Source organism: Rhinopithecus roxellana, chromosome 20, assembly GCF_007565055.1.
Source record: "Rhinopithecus roxellana isolate Shanxi Qingling chromosome 20, ASM756505v1, whole genome shotgun sequence".
Taxonomy (NCBI): domain Eukaryota; kingdom Metazoa; phylum Chordata; class Mammalia; order Primates; family Cercopithecidae; genus Rhinopithecus; species Rhinopithecus roxellana.
In genome coordinates, this window is record NC_044568.1 from 25,327,233 (window position 1) to 25,347,984 (window position 20,752).

Here is a 20,752-nt window from a genome sequence, read left to right on the forward strand (position 1 = left end):
TAAATACTTGTTGAATAAACGAATGGATGGACGGGTGGATTGATAGATTGAACAGCATCTTCTTAGTCATTTCCTCTTTCTTTTAACACTCAAACACACACACACACACACACACAGAGACACGGAAAGACTGACTGGGCTCTATATTTTTTTGGCTTTTCTTTTTTTATTTTTTTCTTTTTTGAGACAAGGTCTCGTTGTGCCACCCAGTCACCCAGACTGCTGAAATGCAGTGGTGTGATCATAGCTTACTGCAGCCTTCAACTCCTGGCTTTAAGCGATCCTCATGCCTCATCCCCCCCAAGTGGCTAGGACTACAGGTGCACACCACCATACCTATTTTTACTTTTGTAGAGACAGGATCTCACTAGTTGCCCAAGCTCATCTTGAACTCCTGCCTTCAAGCAATTCTCCTCCCTCGGCCTCCCAAAGTATTGGGATTACAGGTGTGAGCCACTGTGGCCGTCCAGGTTCTGTGTTTCTTTTTTTACATTTTTATTTATTTGGGAGGCTGAGGCAGATGTGTCATTTGAGCCCAGAAGTTCAACACCAGCCTGGACAACATGGCAAGACCCCATCTTTTTTTTTTTTTTGAGATGGAGTCTAGCTCTGTTGCCCAGGCTGGGGTGCAGTGGCCGGATCTCAGCTCACTGCAAGCTCCGCCTCCCAGGTTTGCGCCATTCTCCTGCCTCAGCCTCCCGTGTAGCTGGGACTATAGGCGCCCGCCACCTTGCCCGGCTAGTTTTTTTTTTTGTATTTTTTAGTGGAGACGGGGTTTCACCGTGTTAGCCAGGATGGTCTCGATCTCCTGACCTCGTGATCCACCCGTCTCGGCCTCCCAAAGTGCTGGGATTACAGGCTTGAGCCACCGCGCCCGGCGTTTTTTTTTTTTTTTAATAAGACGGAGTCTCACTCTGTCGCCCAGGCTGGAGTGCGGTGGCGTAATCTCGGCTTACTGCAACCTTCGCCTCCCAGGTTCAAGCGATTCTCCTGCCTCAGGTTCCTGAGTAGCTGGGATTACAAGGGCCCACCACCATGCTCCGTAATTTTTTTTTTTTTTTTTTTTTTTTTGAGACAGAGTCTCACTCTGTCGCCCAGGCTGGAGTGCAGTGGTGCTGTCTTGGCTCACTGCAAGCTCCGCCTCCCAGGTTCATGCCATTCTCCTGCCTCAGCCTCCTGAGTAGCTGGGACTACAGGCGCCCACCAACATGCCTGGCTAATTTTTTGTATTTTTAGTAGAGACGGGGTTTCACTGTGTTAGTCAGGACGGTCTCAATCTCCTGACCTCATGATCTGCCCGCCTCGGCCTCCCAAAGTGCTGGGATTACAGGCGTGAGCCACTGTGCCTGGCCAATTTTTTGTATTTTTAGTAAGAGACAGGGTTTCATTGTGTTGGCCAGGTTGGTCTTGAACTCCTGACCTCAGGTGATCCACTGCCTCAGCCTCCCAAAGTGCAGGGATTACAGGAGTGAGCCACCGTGCCTGGCCGAGATCCCATCTAAGAAAGAGAGAGAGACAGAGAGAGAGAAGAAGAAGAAGGAGAAGGAGAAGAAGAAGAAAAAAGAAAGAGGCCAGGCGCGGTGGCTCATGCCTGTAATCCCAGCACTTTGGGAGGCCAAGGCAGGCAGATCATGAGGTCTGGAGATCAAGACCATCCTGGTCAACATGGTGAAACCCCATCTCTACTAAAAATACAAAAATTAGCTGGGCATGGTGGTGGGCGCTTATAGTCCCAGCTACTCGGGAGGCTGAGGCAAGAGAATGGTGTGAACCCGGGAGGCGGAGCTTGCAGTGAGACGAGATAGTGCCACTGCACTCCAGCCCGGGCTACAGAACGAGACTCCATCAAAAAAAAAAAAAAAAAAAGAAGAAGAAAGAAAGAAAGATCAAGTCAAACACTGTTATGGAAAAATAATTTTTTAAATCATTTTTTAAAAAATTGAGCAGTAGGGACCTCACTGGGGCCATAATGGGCAGGAAATAAAGGAACACATGAGCTTCAGGGGGGATGTTACTCAACTTCCTCCATATTGCTCTTGATGTAGGTGGCAGGTCTCCCTAGGTCTTTCTTCTACCTCCTGAGATGCCCAGCAGGAGCCTTTCTCCTGCTGTGACTAGCCATGGGCTGCTTCTTCCAGTTTCAGCAAGTCCTGGCCCTCCTGGTTTGTGCTGGTAGTTGCTGGCAGTGACTCAAAGCAAAAGCCCATCTGGTAGACCAGGCCCCTGCTAGGCTATGCTGCACCCTCTTTCTGCAGTTGACTCCTTGGCTAGCAGAGTACAGATTTTTCTTTCTTCTGCCCAAAAAGGGACTCTGGAGAGATGAATAGAGGAACATCAGGTTTTCTTCCAGGCCAGCTTCAGCGTTGGGATGTTCAAAGCAACCTCTCATTTTAAACCACAGTTTCTGAGGCTCCTTGCCCATGGGTAGTTAGCATGGAAGGGGGCTTCTGGATGAGGAAGGCTTGGGTAGAATGACTCAGGCTCTATCTGCAGTGGTGGGCAGAGGAGGTCACTGCAGAAGAGGCATTAGCTGTCTCAGACAGCTAAACATTTGTCCTTTCTCCCAAATGGCTCATCCAGCAAGATTCTGTGGGGTCAGTCTCCTGCCACTATACTCCAAGCGCCGAATTTTGGGGCTAGAGCAACCAAGGTCTTTATCTGACTCTGTTGTAGCTTGACGTCTCTTGGGAGCACGGCTGGGGGCCGGCTTCTCTGCTTCAGCCTTTGTCGAGGTGGCCAAAGGGGTATCCCCATAGGCCCGGTAGCCACCAACCAGGCAGTACGTCTCCCCATGCCAGCCTACCTGAGTTTCTCCACACCCTCGGTAGAGAACATGGTAGTGCCCAGGTGTGGGAGAAGTGGCAGGCACTGCAGCTGGAAAGAAAACCAGAATTAGTCATTTTTACCTTATATACTGTGCTGCCTTCCGTCTCTCATGTCTCTTCCTAAGAAGTCCTTTCATCTTCTTCGCATCCCAGACACAGCCTTGGCCTGTCACCTCTGTGTGTCCCCTAAGACAAGAGGCTGGCTGTGAAAGCAGTTATGTGGAGCCTGTGGCAGCAGCAGGAGACCAGGAGATCCTCCTCATCCCTTCCAAAGAATACATTTCTTAAGGTCTGTCACATCTCAGGCTTTAATGGAAATTATTTTCAAGTTTTGCAAAAAATGACCTACTGTTGGCCGGGTGTGGTGGTTCACGCTTGTAATCTCAGCACTTTGAGAAGCTGAGGAGGGAGGATCACTTGAGTCCAGGAGCACCAGCCTGGCCAACATGGTGAAACCCCATCTCTACTAAACATACAAAAAATTAGTTAGGCGTGGTGGCGGGCACCTGTAGTCCCAGCTACTTGGGAGGCTGAGGCAAGATAATCGCTTGAACCTGGGATGTGGAGGTTGCAGTGAACCAAGATCGCACCACTGCACTCCCCAGCCTGGGTGACAGAGCAAGACATTGTCTCAAAAAAAAAAAAAAAAAAAAAAAAGGCCGGGCACGGTGGCTCAAGCCTGTAATCCCAGCACTTTGGGAGGCCGAGACAGGCGGATCACGAGGTCAGGAGATCAAGACCATCCTGGCTAACACGGTGAAACCCCGTCTCTACTAAAAAATACAAAAAAACTAGCTGGGCAAGGTGGCGGGCACCTGTAGTCCCAGCTACTCGGGAGGCTGAGGCAGGAGAATGGCGTGAACCCAGGAGGCAGAGCTTGCAGTGAGCTGAGATCTGGCCACCGCACTCCAGCCTGGGCGACAGAGTGAGACTCCATCGCAAAAAAGAAAAAAAAAAAAGGATCTAATATCGTGTCACTGCACTCCAGCCTGGGTGACAGAGCAAGAGTAAAATAAAAATATCTAATACTAATTGGTGGGCCAGGCACAGTGCCTCAGGCCTGTAATCCTAGCATTTTGGGAGGCTGAAGTGGGCAGATCGCTTGAGCTCAGGAGTTCAAGACGAGCCTAGGCAACATGGCGAAACCCTGTCACTACTAAAAATAGAAAAAAATAGCTGGGTGTGGTGGCGCATGCCTGTAGTCCCAGCTACTAGGGAGACTGAGTTGGGAGAATCCCCTGAGCCCAGGAAGTTGAGGTTTCAGTGAGCTGTGATTATGCCAGTGTACTCCAACCTGGACGACAGAGACCCTGTCTCAAACCAAACCAAAACAAACCAAAACAAAAAAATCACACCAGTCCCAGCAACATAGCAAGACCCCGTCTCAAAAAAAAAAAAAAAAAAAAGGATGAGAACCTGTCTGAACACCTGCTCAGATGACATTTCACTTGCCCTTAGCAGTGAGCAGGAAGACTGTGGGTCGCTGAGTGGCCACGCCCTCGATATTACTTATGGCTAGGAAAGCTCTGAGGTGTGGTGGGCCAGCCCAAAAGGAACATGTCAGCCAGGTGAAGCTGTGGGTACAGCAACGCCTTCTGTATAGATGCCCCCTGTATGCCTACCTGCTGCGCTGCCCTCCCAGGGGACAGAGGACATGTTAGAGAGAATATAGAGGATCCGGTCAGACATTGTCTCTCAGCCATCCAAACAGATTGGTATCTCACAGAGAAATGGTAGGGAGGTTTCCCTAGGACACAGGTGTGTAGTCACGCTGCCATGGAAACTGTGAAAGCTTGTGAGGTCATCACTACCCAGTGAAGTCACATAAGGAATCTGTGACCTAAGGGACAGGCTTTGGGCCTTCAGGGTTTTGTGGAGGAGAGCAGGGCAGAGATAGAGAGGAATCCTGCCTGGGCCCTCCCATCCAGCCCTCCCTACAAATGCCTAGTAGCTACTCTGTGGGGCACATCTGTTGACTGGTGCAAGTCCCAGTGACCACAGGAGGGCAAGAGAAATCTAAATTCTGAGATGAACTGGAGAGGCAAGATTAAGCTAAGAGATAGATAGGTAGCCACGCACTGGTGCTAAACAATCAACAGCAGGAGAGGCAGAGATTGGGATGGACAAAGGGATCATGGAAGGCTCCTTCCAGCTGGACTTGAAGGACAAGTGAGATCTGGACACACGCAAAGTGTTAACTGTCCTACGGGTTCCCTTTGCCACTGCCTAGACAAAGCTGATTTATCAAGACAGGGAAATTGCAATAGAGAAAGAGTAATTCACACAGAGCTAGCTGTGCAGGAGACTGAGTTTTATTATTTCTCAAATCAGTCTCCCTAAACATTCAGGGATCAGAGTTTTTAAAGATAATTTGGTGGGTGGTGGGCAGTGAGTCAGGAAAGCTGATTGGCTGGGTCAGAGATGAAATCACAGGGAGCTGACTTGGGCGTAGCAGCTCATGCTTGTAATCCCAGCACTCTGGGAGGCTGACCAGCCTGGCCAACATGGTGAAATCCTATCTGTACTGAAAAAACAAAAATTAGGCTGGATGCGGTGGCTCATGCCTGTAATCCCAGCACTTTTGGAGGCCAAGGTGGGCGGATCACGAGGTCAAGAGATTGAGACCATCCTGGCCAATATGGTGAAACCCCGTCTCTACTAAAAATACAAAAATTAGCTGGGTGTGGTAGCATGCGCCTGTAGTCCCAGCTACTTGGGAGGCTGAGGCAGGAGAATCCTGAACCCAGGAGGTGGAGGTTGCAGTGAGCTGAGATCCAGCCATTGCATTCCAGCCTTGTGACAGAGTAAGATGAGACTCTGTCTCAAAAACAACAACAACAACAACAACAAAAACAAAAGTTAGCCGGGCGTGGTGGTGCACATCTGTAATCCCAGCTAGCTACTTGGGAGGCTGAAGCACTAAAATCACTGAAGCCCAGGAAGCAGAGACTGCAGTGAGCCAAAATTGTGCCACTGCACTCCAGCCTACGTGACAGAGTGAGACTCCGTCTTAAAGAGAAAAAAAAAAAATCATAGGTAGTCGAAGGTATTCTCTTGCCCTGAGTCAGTTCCTGGGCTGGGGAGCCACAAGATTGACCAGGGTGGTGTGTCAGCTGATCCATGAAGTGCAAGGTCTTTTTTATTTTATTTATTTATATTTTTTGAGACAGAGTCTCACTCTGTTGCCCAGGCTGGAGTGCAGTGGTGCAATGATCTTGACTCACTGCAAGCTCCCCAAGGGATTCTCGTGTTTCAGCATCCTGAGAAGCTGGGACTACAGGCCACCACACCCAGCTAATTTTTGTAACTTTAGTAGAGATGGGGTTCTGTCACGTTGGCCAGGCTGCTCTCAAAATCCCCCCTCAAGGGATCCACCTGCCTTGGCCTTCCAAAGTGCTGGGATTACAGGTGTGAGCCACTGTGCCCAGCCAATCAAGCGTAGGCTCTGCAGAATATCTCAAGCACTGATATTATGTTGTATATATAATATATAACATATATGACACGTATGTATGTATATATGTATACACACACACACACACACATATATATATATTTTTTTCTTTTTTTTTTTGAGACGCAGTCTAACTTTGTTGCCCAGTCTGGAGTGCAGTGGCACGATCTCGGCTCACTGCAACCTCCACCTCCCAGGTTCAAGTGATTCTCCTGCCTCAGCCTCCTGAGTAGCTGGGATTACAGGCACCCTCTACCACACTGGCTAATGTTTGTATTTTTAGTAGAGATGAGGTTTCACCATGTTGGTCAGGCTGATCTTCAACTCCTGACCTCAAGTGATCCACCTGCTTTGGCCTCCCAAAGTTCCGAGATTACAAGCGTGAGACACCACACCTGGCCTATGTATATAATTTTAAAAAATTAAAACATTAACAAATATGGAACGCTTCATGGATTTGCATGTCATCCTTGCACAAGGGGCCGTGCTAATCTTCTCTATAGTTCCAATTTTATTATATGTATTGCTGAAGTGAGCATGATCTTAGGTTTTATATAGTGATGTTATCCCCAAGAACAATTTGGGGAATGGTCAGAATCTTGTAGCCTCGGCTGGGTGCAGTGGCTCACGCCTGTAATCCCAGCACTTTGGGAGGCCGAAGTGGGTGGATCACCTGAGGTCAAGAGTTCAAGAGCAGCCTGGCCAACATGGTGAAACCCATCTCTACTAAAAATACAAAAAATTAGCCGGGTGTGGTGGTGGACGCTTGTAATCCAAGTTACTCAGGAGGCTGAGGCAGGAGAATTGCTTGAACCCGGGAGGCGGAGGTTGCAGTGAGTCGAGATAGCACCTTTGCACTCCAGCATGGGCAACAAGAGTGAGACTCCATCTCAAAAAAAGAAAAAAAGGAAAAAGAACCCTGTAGCTTCTAGCTGCATGACTCCTAAACCATAATTTCTAATCTTTTGGCTGTGTTAGTCCTACAAAGGCAGTCTAGTCCCCAGGCAAAAAGGGGGTTTCTTTTGGGAAAGGGCTGTTATCTTCTTTGTTTTAAACTATAAATTATAAACTAAGTTCCTCCCAAAGTTAGTTCAGCCTATGGTCAGGAATGAACAAGGACAGCTTGGAGGTTACAAGCAAGATGGGGGTTAGATCAACTCTCTTTCACTGTCTCGGTTGTAATTTTGCAATGGCGGTTTCAATAGGAGAGGGAATACATTCCAATTAAGAAGACTGAAAACATACAGGCTCTTCTTGACTTTGTTCTGCCCCAAATGTAAATTCATAGCACCCTCACATTTTTACCACCTAAGACTCAAGAAAGCCAAGAGGTTAGGGATCTATCCAAGGTCATACAGGTAGCAGAGAGGCATTCTGTCAGCAGGGCTTCGTTTGGGGCTCCAGATTTGTAGCTATTAAGAATGTGAGGACAAGCTCATTACATTTAAAGGTGGTGTGGCCGGGTGCGGTGGCTCATGCCTGTAATCCCAGCACTTTGGGAGGCCGAGGTGGGCGGATCACGAGGTCAGGAGATCGAGATCATCCTGACTAACATGGTGAAACCCCGTCTCTACTTAAAATACAAAAAATTAGCCGGGAGTGGTGGCGGGCGCCTGTAGTCCCAGCTACTCAGGAGGCTGAGGCAGGAGAATGGCATGAACTCGGGAGTCAGAGCTTGCAGTGAGCCAAGATTGCGCCACTGCACTCCAGCCTGGGCGACAGAGCAAGACTCCATCTCAAAAAAAAAAAAAAAAAAAAAAGGTGATGTACACTGGGAGGTATGTTAACTGTGCTCTAAGGCAAAATGAGGCTCCCAAATGACTGTATGAAGTGCACATGATGGTTCTATTTAAAAAATTTATTCTTTTTGGCCAGGCGCGGTGGCTCAAGCCTGTAATCCCAGCACTTTGGGAGGCCGAGACGGGCGGATTACAAGGTCAGGAGATCGAGACCCTCCTGGCTAACCCGGTGAAACCCCGTCTCTACTAAAAAATACAAAAAACTAGCCGGGCGAGGTGGCGGGCGCCTATAGTACCAGCTACTCGCGAGGCTGAAGCAGGAGAATGGCGTGAACCTTAAAGGTGGAGCTTGCCGTGAGCTGAGATCCGGCCACTGCACTGCAGTTTGGGTGACAGAGCGAGACTCCGTCTCAAAAAAAAAAAAAAAATTTATTCTTTTTTCAGAAACAGGGTCTCACTTTGTCATCCAGGCTAGAGTACAGTGGCACCATCAGAGCTCACTGTAACCTGGAACTCCTGGCCTCAAGTGCTCCTCCTGCCTTGGCCTCCCAAAGTGCTGGGATTATAGAGATGAAATGCCACGTCTACAGGTGAACCTATTTTAACATAAAATTCAAACAAATTCATGACAAGATAAGAATCCCAAATGACTGGTGAGGCGCCTTGGCTCACGCCTGTAATCCCAGCACTTTGGGAGGCTGAGGCAGGTGGGTCACTTGAGGCCAGGAGTTCACAGCCAGCCTGGCTAACATGGCAAAACCCTGTCTCTACTAAAAATATAAAAACTAGCTGCGCATGTTGATGTGCACCTGTAATCCCAGCTACTCAGGAGGCTGAGGCCCAAGAATTGCTTGAACCTGGGAGGTGGTGGTTGCAATGAGCCGAGATTGTGCCACTGTACTCCAGCCTGGGTGACAGAGTAAGACTCTGTCTCAAAAAAAAAAAAAAAAGTAACAGTACAAAATCATAACCTTATCATTACACTGCCCTCTCTTTAAATAGGCAAACAATGACAGTCTCATCACTATGAAAGGATGAGGTTTAGCCCCCAGCAGCAGCCCAGGTCAGCACTGTAAAGAGGTACCAAAAGGTCATTTGGGCCAGGCATGGTGACTCACGCCTGTCATCCTAGCACTTTGGAAAGTGGAGGCAGGAGTATCTCTTGAGCCCAGGAGTTTGAGACCAGCCTGGGTAACATAGCTAGACCTTGTGTCTATTTTTTTTTTTTACATATAAAAAAGGTGATTTGGTCCTACTCAAAGAAACGGGCAACTCTGCCCTTAGCCTGATTAGGACCATACTAGGAGCAGCCTTTGGTTCAGTGTGGCCAAGAACTTCCTACCAAAGAGATGACCTTTAGGAGAGGTCTCCCTGTTACTGGCCTTGAAAAAACAAACATGGGATATTTATTTAGTGGGGTTATTGCACAGGGGATATGCCCAGGAGGTAGAGACGGCCTGATCTTTAGAGACTGGGTCACCCTGGTTGAGAATCACAGCACCTTCTCTCATATGTTGCTTTAGTGTGCTGCTAATTACAGCAGACGGCCTGCAGGGAGTGGTAGGAGGTAAAATATCAAGGGTATGGTTCCTGGGAAGTTTGTTCCGGCGGGAGGGCTAGCAAGACATCACTCAGATTCTCCAACACTCTGGAGAGAGTACTTGTCCGGAAGCATCCCTCTGGTCTTGTGGGGGTACACAGCCTTACAGGAATTTGCTGGGACTCTGGGAAAGGCAGTACAGCATAGACAAATGGTTCATCGATTTAGGAGGGCCGGAGTATCACCCAGGGGAGTTTACAAAGACAGTATTCTCGGGTCAAACTTTAGAGAGCTTAATCCCATCTGGAGTGGGGCTCAGGATTCTGTTTTTTTTTTTTTTTTTTTTTTTTTTTTTTTGAGACAGGGTATTGGCTCTGTCACCTAGGCTGGAGTGTAGAGGTGCAATCTTGGCTTACCGAAACCTCCGCCTCCCGGGTTCAAGCCATTCTTGCGCCTCAGTCCCCCAAGTAGTTGGGATTTCAGGTGTGTACCACCACATTCAGCTAATTTTTTTTGTATTTTTAGTAGAGATGGGGTTTTGCCATGTTTGCCAGGCTGGTCTTAAACTCCTGATCTTAGGTGATCCTCCCGCCTCAGCCTCCCAAAGTGCTGGGATTACAGGTGTGAGCCACCACACCTGGCTTTTTTCTTTTGAGATGGAGTCTTGCTCTGTCCCCCAGGCTGGAGTGTAGTGGTATGATCTTGGCTCACTGCACCCTCCGCCTCCCAGGTTCAAGTGATTCTCCTGCCTCAGCCTCTCGAGTAGCTGGGACTACAGGCACGTGCCACCACACCGGGTTAATTTTTGTAATTTTTTTGTATATATATATATATTTAAAAAATGCTATATGGTTATCTTGCCAGTTTTGTAAAACAGTTTAATCATCTCTCCTCTTTCTTGGCCACCGAGTTGGGATAGAAGTACAAGCAAAACTTCTGTGTTAGTCTACCCTTTACTTTCCTGCCGGTACCTTCCAGAGAGATTTCGCCAAGATGCCCATTCGTCTTGGGCGCTGTTAGTGAAGAACTCTGTCTACTGCTGGTCACATTTCCTTTCCTTTCCCTGGGGGCTGAATGGATACCTTTTTGGGGGCAGGAAATAAAAACTCAATGTTTATAAATTAAAACACCAACTGAAAGAGCCTTTGTCCTAGATGTGGCAGTCTGGGGTATGAATCCTCAGAAACTACTGAATTCTGCCCCAGTGCTAAATATTCTTAGGGGAGGCACATAAAAATATCATTTATTGTTAGAAATCATGACATGATACAAAGTCAAAATCCACTTGTGTCTTGTGAAAGACTACAGAAAGCCATGCTCAGCAGCTTCTTCTCCAATGCTGGCTAGCATCTTACCTTTCTAAGTCACATGGCAGTTCATCCTACCCTCAAGGAGCTGACGGCAGCCCAGAGCCTCCCACTCACAAATGTGGTCACCCACCCAAGATACTGGGAAAGATCCCTGTTCTAGCATCACATTTTAATCAGATTTGTCAAAATCAGGTTGCTGCGGCAAAGGCTCTTTCACCGAGGATACTAGTCCTGGAAGACTTCTCCTTCGGCGAGCCGCCAGCTCAATCTTCTGAACCAGGCTCACATCCCAGGGATGGGTCACAAAACTGATGACGGTGCCTGGAACCTCGCTCCCCACACGGCCCACTCTCCCTGCTCTGTGGATGTAATCTTGCAGCGTTGGGGGGAAATCATAATTGACAACCAGCTCCACACCAGTGCTATCCAGGCCCCGAGAGGCTATGTCTGTGCAGAGAAGTATGTCTCGGGAGCTCTTCTGGAAGGACTGGAAGATTCCTGCCCTCATTAAGGCTGGCATTTGCCCCTGCAACCTTAGGTGTTGGATTTTGTGGTCATCCAGAATATATCCCAGCCAGTTCACAGTGCTGGAGCTATTACAGAACACCAGAACAGTTCCTGAGGGGCCAGTCCTTTCTGCTCTGTTATGATGCTTGAGAATGTGCACCAGCTCGGCTACCTTATCTGCTCCCTTCAGTCTCAGAAATGTCTGTTTCACATGAGGCATGATACAGTGGAGCTTGGAGCTGGTGATGGTGGTGACAGCATCTGGGCTGTCAACTTTATTCAGCAAGTGGCCTACACCTTCGGGAAATGTGGCTCCTACCAGCACTAACTGAGCTTTGGGATTGAAGTGGTCTTCCAAGTCAGCTGGGCCGTCTGCTATGTGGCTCTTCTCTAAGATGTAGTCCACCAGTTCCAGGAAGCTTTCATCCAGCAGTGTGTCAGCCTCATCCAACACCAAGAACGAGAGTTGCTCCAGACTAATCAGTCGACTTTTCAGGGCCTTCCACAGAGCCCCTGGAGTGGTCACTAGCACATCTGCTGAAGGTTGTCTGGACAATTGCATCCTGATCCTGCGCATGCCGTGGCCTCCCTCCAGGTCCCGCACCAGCAGGCCCAAGGAGCGGCCCAAGGGTTGGGCCACAGCCCGCACCTGTTGGGCCAGTTCTCGGGAAGGAACAAGGACTAGGCCTCGGGGAGCGGGGATACGAAGGGAGTCCAGGCTTGGCTGGCCCACGAGCCGTTGAAACAGCGGCAGGAGGTAGCTGAGAGTCTTGCCACTGCCGGTTTCTGCGGCGCAAAGGACGTGGCGGCCGCTAAGTAGTTGGGGGATGGTGCTAGACTGCACGGTTGTGGGCTGAACGACTTCAGGCGCAACCTCCTGTAGTGCGTGCAGCACACGGGGCTCCAGGCCCAGGTCAGCAAAGTTGCCCTCGGACGAGAGCTTTTGCACAGCTGGCGCCTCCTGTTGCGCGCGCTCGATGGAGAAGTGGTCCCGACGCGCACGTCGACTCTTCCAGCCTTGAGAGGCTAGCGGCGCGCTCTCCCAACGGCCCAGTGTGAGGCGCGCCGGCTGGTTGAACTCCGGCCGCCGCGCCGAGACCAGCAGCCGTCCAGGTCGAACCAGCACCGGCCTCGGGAGGTTCAGCCGCCTGCTCTGCCGTTGTTCCAACTGCCGCTGTAGAGCCACTGGAATGCGCACCACCGGCAGGGGTTCGTCGGGACTGCGGACCGTGAGACCTCGTCGGGGCGCCAGGATCAACCGAGCCACGAGGGAAAAGAGCCTCACTGGCCGCGATAGAGCCATGTTTCCCTTAGTGCGGCAGAAGCGCGCACAAGTGACGTCACGGACGCGCCGCGACCTCGCCTACGGTGGCTGGCGAGGCTCAGTACATTGTGCGAAGCTGGAGCACCGTGAGGAAGAAGGGAGGTTCTCTTTAAGAGTTCAGCTGCGAGGTCTGTAGCTCGGAATAGGGGATGGCGACATCCAGACCCGGCCAGCCTTGGGGAAGGGTGCGTCGTGGAGGCAGGACTGGAGGCTGGCGATACGAGGCGGCAGTGGGGCCTTGACCCAATGGATCATGAGGGCGGAGGGCTTCTGGCGATTATTTACCTGGTTCCTGGGATTCTCTTTAGTTGTTCTTATTGCCCAGAGATAGCTTGTCCCGTGCTGGTCTCCAAGGTTGCAGCTGTTTTCCCAGATGTGTTCCCTGCGCAGGGTCTGGTAATCCGTTTTTATTGAGAGTTTGAATGAATGGTCAGGCCTAGGGGCCGAGACAGGGGTGTGAAATCATAGATCTGGTCTCAACCCCTCACCCTCTCTGTTTGAGAGCCCAGAGTGCAAGGTGATGGCTTTCAGCTGCTTCTCTCTCTCAAGTGGGAGGTGAGGTCTTCAGGCTTTATTTCAAGTTGGGTCATCTCTTCCTCACAGTTATTTTCCTTACTTTTCAGCCAAGATTCACTCTCTACTGCTTCGTCACCCATCCCAACTTCTCATCCTGAACCCACCCCTCTTGCAGCCCGCTCAGCTCCGCTGGTTTCCCCGTCAGAAACCTAAATTGCCTAAATAGTAGTAAGAAGGGTGCTGCGACCCTGCGAAGTGAGCAGGTACGTGGCTTATCACGTAGCCCTGGTCAGGCAGAATATTTTACCTGAATTCAGATATTCGGGTTGTAAAAACAAGAACTATACGAGTCACCTTTTTTTTTTTTTTTGTCCTGAGACACAGTCTCGTTCTGTCACCCAGGCTGGAGTGCAGTGGTGCGATCTCGGCGCACTGCAACCTCCGCCTCCTGGGTTCAAGCGATTCTCCTGCCTCTGCCTCCCGAGTAGCAGAGACTACGGGCATGCACCACCCACGCCCGGCTAATTTTTCTATTTTTAGTAGAGGCAGGGTTTCACCATGTTGGTCTCGCTGGTCTGGAACTCCTGGCCTCAAGTGATCTTCCCACCTCGGCCTCCCAAAGTGATGGGATTACAAGCGTGAGCCACCATGCCCAACAGACACTTCTTGAACAGATCTGGAAAATGGGTGTCAGATATTTTCTGTAATCTGCAGTGCCTGGGGTGGGAGATAAGGTAAATGTTTATGGGTTAACTCTCTGGGAGGTTCGTAACATCTGGAGAAAGCGTTTTAGTTTCATCAAATACCACTGAAAAGATAAAAACTTTGCTTTTTTTGGAATACTATGAGGAAAAACTTTTACAATTTTAAGTACACTCTACCCTTGTGCTACACAATTAGACTTTCTGGAGAGTTGCCAGATAAACCAGAGGAGTAGAGGCTTTTTTTTCTCCACAAGAAAACATCTGGAAGTACGAAGAGAAAGTTTTGAGTAGTGATGGGTGAATGAACAGTCATTGGATAAGGTAGTGGTTCTACAACAAGGGTGATTTTGCTCTTTCCTCCCTTTCCCTCCCACGATATTTGACAATGGCTGGAGACTTTTTTTTTTTTTTTTGAGACAGTCTCACTCTGTTGCCCAGGCTGAAGTGCAGTGGTGCAGTCTTGGCTCACTGCAGCCGTCTGCCTTCTGGGTTCAAGGGATTCTCCTGCCTCAGCCATCTGAGTAGCTGGGATTACAGGCATGCGCTACCACGCCCAGGTAACTTTTGTATTTTTAATAGAGACAGAGTTTCACTATGTTGGGCAGGCTGGTCTCAAACTCCTGACCTCATGATTTGCCCGCCTTAGTCTCCCAAAGTGCTGAGATTACAGGCGTGAGCCGCTGTGCCCGGCCGGATTCTATGCTACTTTTATGATTCTACAAATTCAGGGCTCCTCCTTATCCAAATAGTTCCTTGGGGCCAGGCTCACGCCTGTAATCCCAGCTACTCGGGAGGCTGAGGCAGGACAATCATTTGAACCCGGGAGGTGGAGGTTGTTGCGGTGAGCCGAGATCGCACCACTGCACTCCAGCCTGGGCGACAGGGCGAGACTCTGTCTCAAAAAAAAAAAAAAAAAAGTCCTTTGGATGTTTGTCCCAACAGGTTTCATCCATTTCCATGTGCCACTGTTTTTCAGATACCAAACAAAGAATTATTCTGTACAAAGCCAGAACAAATATATCAAAGTAATCCCGAAGTATCAGAACAAAATAATACATACGTATGTGCATTTGGGTTTTTGGGTTTTGTTCAAATATCCAGGGTAGGGTAGCTGGTTAATATACAGTTGTTTTCTCATTATGCTTGAGTCCTTACAATATGATTACCTCAAAATTTCACAGGAGTTAGAGCTTGCCTAAGCCTGTCTGTGCCCATGGCCACTAATTTCTTCTTGTCACATCACTAGACACTGCCTACCTTTTTTTTTTTTTTGAGACAGAGTTGCGCTGTATCGCCCAGGCTGTAATGCAGTAGCACCATCTCGGCTCACTGCAAGCTCCACCTCCCGGGTTCACGCCATTCTGCTGCCTCAGCCTCCCGAGTAGCTGGGACTACAGGCACCCGCCACCACGCCTGGCTAATTTTTTGTATTTTTGGTAGAGACGGGGTCTCACCGTGTTAGCCAGAATGGTCTCAAACTTCTGACCTCGTGATCCACCCACCTCGGCCTCCCAAAGTGCTGGGATTACAGGCGTGAGCCACCACGCCCGGCGACACTGCCTACCTTTTTCCCCCTCACTCACGGTAGACACTGAGTAACTTCTAATTGTTTTCTTGAGATATTTTTATAAGTAGTGCTTTAGAAATAGGAAAGGTGTCCTTATTGTGAAAAAAATCGAAGCTCCTGGGATCAGGAGCTTGGTGTGTTCCTTGGATCTCAGTTAATAATGGTATATTTATTCATTCATTCATTCAACAAATACTTCCTGGGCACCATGCATGTCCCAGGCACTGACTGTGAGCAAAACAGCCAAAATTCCTGCCCTTGTGGAGTTTACATTCTGATTTAATTGATTTGGAGTAAGGCCTAGACAGAGTCTTACTCTGTCACCCAGGCTAGACTTCAGTGGCACAATCTCGACTCACTGCAACCTTTGCCTCTCAGGTTCAAGTGATTCTCCTGCCTCAGCCACCCCAGTAGCTGGGATTACAGGTGCATGCTACCACACCCGGCTAATTCTGTATTTTTAGTAGAGACGAGGTTTTGCCATGTTGACCAGGCTGATCTCGAACTCCTGACCTCAGTTGATCCGCCTGCCTCGGCCTCCCAACGTGCTGGGATTACAGATGTGAGCCACTGTGCCCGGCCTAGAAATTGGTATTTTAAAAACCTCTCCAGATGTAACTAGGCTTGAGAATCACAGTTATAAATGAAGCACTTTGGGAATTGCAAGCATTACAACAATAAAAAGTGCTGTTAATATTCCTTTATTGTTCCTCCATTTTCCCACCTGTAGCAGGACTGTTGCACAGGTAATCATATTTTCAGTCATTGTCACTATAGTATGCCTGGATAAGAACTGTTTCCAAGGCTTTTCTAAAAACCCCACTAGAGGACAGGAGTGGTGGCTCACACCTGCAATCCCAGCACTTTGGGAGGCTGAGGCGGGCGGATCACTTGAGATCAGGAGTTTGAGACCATCCTGGCCAACATGGTGAAACCCCATGTCTACTGAAAACACAAAAATTAGCCGGGCATGGTGGTTAATTTTTGTCCCAGCTAGTCGGGAGGCTGAGGCAGGAGAATTGCTCGAACCTGGGAGGCGGAGGTTACAGTGAGCCAAGATCACGCCACTGCACTCCAGCTTGGGCGACAGAGTGAGACTCCATCTCAAAAAATATATATATATAGATAAATAAATGAATAAAAACCCACTAGAAATCCTTTCATGTCTTTCATGAATCACCTGCTTTGCATGGCTTGCATGTTTTGCATGTGTATATATATTTCTATGACAAGGTTTATCAGTAGACATTATTTTTTTTTTCTTTTTTTTTTTGGAGACAGGGCCTTGCTCTGTCACCCAGGCTGGAGTACAGTTGCACAATCATGGCTCACTGCTGAATCGAACTCCTGGACTCCAAATGATTCTCCTGCTTAAGCCTCCTGTAGTGGCTGGGACTGCAGGCACCTTCCATCACTCCTGGCTAGTTAAAAAAAATATATTTTTTTTTGGTAGAGATGGGGTCTTGCTGTGTTGCGCAGGCTGGTCTCAAACTCCTGGCCTCAAGTGATCCTCCTGCCTTGGCCTCCCAAAGTGATGGGATAACAGGTGTGAGCCACCTTGCCTGGCATAGACATTTTTTAGGACTATCGTAATTCAGATAAAATGCTCTGGAAAGAATACTTGCCCAGTAATGGCATCTCCACCAATGAACTGAAGACAACTCTGGCTTTGATCCTCTGGGGAACTCATGAACTTGTTTATTTTATTTTATTTTATTTTTGAGACTGAGGCTCGTTCTGTCACCAGGCTGGAGTGCAGTGGTGTGATCTCGGCTCATTGCAACCTCTGCCTCCCAGGTTCAAGTGATTCTCCTGCCTCAGCTTCCCGAGTAGCTGGGACTACAGGTGTGTGCTGCCACTCCCAGCTAATTTTTATATTTGTAGTAGAGACAGAGTTTCACTCATGTTGGCCAGGATGGTCTCGATTTCTTGACCTCGTGATCCGCCTGCCTCGGCTTCCCAAAGTGCTAGGGATTACAGGTGTGAGCCACTGTGTCTGACCGTGAACTCTGTTTCTAAGCAACTTATATAAATCTCTCCCTTTCTGCTAATAAAAGCTTCCTTTTCCCCTTCTATCACCATATGTACTTGTGGCTTGCTGCATCCTGGATTATAATCCTTTTCTCCCATTCTCAAATAAACTCAACATGTTTGGAGATATTTTTCTTTAATGTCTTTTTTTTTTTTTTTTTTAAGGTTAACAGGATATGATGTCCCTGTAACTGAAGTTAAGGTTACTATTTTTTACTTTTTGAGATGGAGTCTCATTCTGTTGCCCAGGCTAGAGGGCAGTGGTATGATCTCGGCTAACTGCAACCTCCGCCTCCCTGGTTCGAGTGATTCTCCTGCTTCAGCCTCCCGAGTTGCTGGGATTACAGGTGCGCACCACCATGCCTGGCTGATTTTTTAATTTTTAGTAGAGACAGGGTTTCACCATGTTGGCCAGGCTGGTCTCGAATTCCTGATCTCAGGTGATCCTCCCGCCTTGGCCTCCCAAAGTGCTGGGATTACAGGGGTGAGCCACTGTGCCCGGCCAAGGTTACTGTCTAAGAAATTGGGAGTAATAGAGGAGACCAGCCCTTAAAAGGAATGGTAGAAGAGATTGGAAATAAGTGACTGAAGTGTGATGTGGGCGTGATCTCGGGGTGGGGTGAGTGGTTGTGGCAGTAACCGGGAAAGGCATGGGGGCTGCCTAGTTTTTCTCAGAGGAGCCTCCTTAGAGGCAGGGTGTGTCAGGCACCTCTGACAGAGTGCCAGAGGAAGTTCCCAGACCAACCACCCTACAAGAGGCTGTCCTCTCAGCTACCACAGTAGTGGGTATTCAGTCATACCTTACAAAGCAGCCTCTAAAGGCCAGGTACCTGGCTCAGTGCTAGAAACCTGGCAGTGAACTAAGCAGCCACACTCCTGTTCTTGTAGAGCTTGTTGTCCTGGTGGTCTCCAGGAGGAGCTGGGCATTGAACAAGAAACGACAGCACTCAGTGTGGACACATAGAGTGTAACTGAGCTGCAGAGAAATGTAGGGTGTTGGGAAAGCATGGGACCAGGGACCTGAATTTGATTTTCTACAGGGACACAACTCCACAAAGGGGGCATTTACGGACAAGGGGACCTTAGTATGGGCATGCATGACCGAGCTGGGGAGATGGGGAGAGTATTCCAGACAGAACTGCAAGTGGGCAGGCCCCAGGGCAGCAGACAGTTTGGTATGGGAGACTTTAAACGAAGGCCAGGGTGGCCGGGCACAGTGGCTCACACCTGTAATCCTAGCTCTTTGGGAGGCCAAAGTGGGCGGATCACTTGAGGTGGGTGTGGTGGTGGGTACCTGTAATCCCAGCTACTCGGGAGGCTGAGGCAGGAGGCTGAACCCGGAAGGTGGAGGTTGCAGTGAGCTGAGATTGCGCCACTGCACTCCAGCCTGGGCAACAGAGTGAGACTCCATTTCAAAAAAAAAAGAAAAGGGAATGCCAGGGTGGCCAGGGCAGAGAGGGAGGGTGAGAGAGACACAGGTGAGGGTGAGGCTGAAGAGGTGGGTAGGGACTGATCATGCAGGGCCTTGTGGGCCATTATAAAGGTTTAGGATTTTTCCTAAAGTCAGTGGGAAGCCATTGAAAGGTATAAACGGGGGGAGTGATATTATCAGAGTTGCCTTTTTAGGATCCCATGCTGACTATTGTAAATAGATTGGATAGGAAGGGGCAAGTGTAGATTTTTGGAGATCCATTTGGGGGCTGTGCTGAAGTCCTGGCAGCAGATGAGCAGAGGGTTTTTGGCGTGCAGTGGTGGCCATTGGGATGTAGTAAAGCGTGTGGGTTAGAGTTATATTTTGAAGGTTATTTGAATAGGAGTTAGTGATGGATTGAATGTGGGGAATGTGGGTTAAGGATGAGTAATTGGGAGACTGGAGATGCTATTAATGAAAGGGGAAAGATTTTCTTTCCACTTATTAGACTGGTTAACACATTCTCTTCCTTTAGTCCTTGGATCAGAGATTATTTCTTTTTAAAATTATTTTTATTTAAAAATTAAATTTTTTTTTTTTTTTTTTTTTTTTTTTTGAGACAGAGTCTCACTCTGTCGCCCAGGCTGGAGTGCAGTGGCCGGATCTCAGCTCACTGCAAGCTCCGCCTCCCGGGTTCACGCCATTCTCCTGCCTCAGCCTCCCAAGTAGCTGGGACCACAGGCGCCCGCCACCACGCCCGGCTAATTTTTTGTATTTTTTTAGTAGAGACGGGGTTTCACTGGGTTAGCCAGGATGGTCTCGATCTCCTGACCTCGTGATCCACCCGTCTCGGCCTCCCAAAGTGCTGGGATTACACGCTTGAGCCACCGCGCCCGGCCTAAAAAAATTTTTTTTTGAGACAGAGTCTTGCTCTGTCACCCAGGCTAGAGTGCAGTGGTGTGATCATGGCTCACTGTAGCCTCAAACTCCTAGGCCCAAGCGATACTCTGACTTCATCCTCCCAAGTAGCTGAGACTACAGGTGCTATTTTTTTTTGTTTGTTTGTTTTTTTCAGATAGAGTCTTGCTTTGTTGCCTAGGCTGGAGTGCAGTGGCGCGATCTCAGCTCACCACAACTTCCGTCTCCTGGGTTCAAGTGATTCTCTTGCCTCAGCCTCCTGAGTAGCTGGGATTACAGGCGCGTGCCACCATGCCTGGCTAATTTTTGTATTTTTAGTAGAGATGGGGTTTCACCATATTGGCTAGGCTGGTCTTGAATTCCTGACCTCAAGTTATCCACCCGCCTTGGCCTCCCAAAGCGTTAGGATTACAGACGTGAGCCACCATGCTCAGCCCAATTTTTGTATTTTTTGTAGAGATGGGGTTTCACCATGTTGGCCAGGCTGATCTCAAACTCCTGACCTCAGGTGATCTGCCTGCATTGGCCTCCCAAAGTGCTGGGATTATAGGCGTGAGGCACCTTGCCTGGCCTAGTTTTATTTTTATTTTCAGACAGGATCTCACTGTCACCCAGGCTGGAGTGCAGGGGTGTGATCTCAGCTCAGCTCAGCAACCTCTACTACCCAGGCTCAAGTGATCTCACCTCAGCTTCCTGAGGAGCTGGTACTACAGGCATGCACTGGCTAATTTTTATGTTTCTGTAGAGATGAGGTCTTGCCATGTTACCCAGGCTGATCTGCCAACTCCAAGCTGATCTCCATCTCCAACTCAAGCGATCTCCCCACCATGGCCTCTTTAGTGCTGAGATAACTGGCGTGAGCCGTTGCCTGGCTTTTTATTATTTTTATAATAAAAAGGGGGTCTT

The 20,752-nt window shown here is 48.9% G+C and overlaps 3 protein-coding genes and 1 non-coding gene across 8 annotated transcripts in view; 1 reads left to right on the plus strand and 3 right to left on the minus strand.

Moving 5' to 3' along the window:
- Positions 1 to 1,899: 1,899 nt before the first annotated feature.
- DPEP2NB (DPEP2 neighbor) lies at positions 1,900 to 5,332 on the minus strand. The gene is made up of 2 exons (XM_010355059.2): positions 4,448 to 5,332; positions 1,900 to 2,874 (listed from the first exon to the last, which is right to left on the minus strand). The coding sequence occupies exons 1-2, from the start codon at positions 4,512 to 4,514 to the stop codon at positions 2,573 to 2,575; spliced, it is 369 nt and encodes a 122-aa protein (XP_010353361.1). The 5' UTR covers positions 4,515 to 5,332; the 3' UTR covers positions 1,900 to 2,572.
- Positions 5,333 to 6,712: 1,380 nt separating this feature from the next.
- On the minus strand, positions 6,713 to 6,818 carry LOC115895409. Its single transcript, XR_004055605.1, has one exon. It is a non-coding gene; the product is annotated as a U6 spliceosomal RNA (small nuclear RNA).
- A 3,957-nt stretch (positions 6,819 to 10,775) lies between these two features.
- DDX28 (DEAD-box helicase 28) lies at positions 10,776 to 12,821 on the minus strand. Its single transcript, XM_010355056.2, has one exon. It carries the CDS (start codon positions 12,676 to 12,678, stop codon positions 11,038 to 11,040), a length of 1,641 nt encoding a protein of 546 aa, XP_010353358.2. The 5' UTR covers positions 12,679 to 12,821; the 3' UTR covers positions 10,776 to 11,037.
- The window catches only part of DUS2 (dihydrouridine synthase 2), a 60,089-nt gene continuing 52,065 nt past the window's right edge, over positions 12,729 to 20,752 (plus strand). Inside the window, exons 1-2 of one of the 5 annotated variants that reach the window (XM_030924632.1) lie at positions 12,774 to 12,827; positions 13,323 to 13,478. Coding sequence is in view for 1 of the 5 variants with exons in the window: in XM_030924630.1 (XP_030780490.1) it covers positions 12,849 to 12,884 (36 nt within the window). In the remaining 4 variants the exon portion in view is untranslated. Of the gene's footprint in view, positions 12,885 to 13,322; positions 13,479 to 17,845; positions 17,865 to 20,752 lie in introns of those variants that run through there. The other 4 variants (XM_010355057.2, XM_030924631.1, XM_030924630.1 and 1 more) reach the window with 4 other exon arrangements.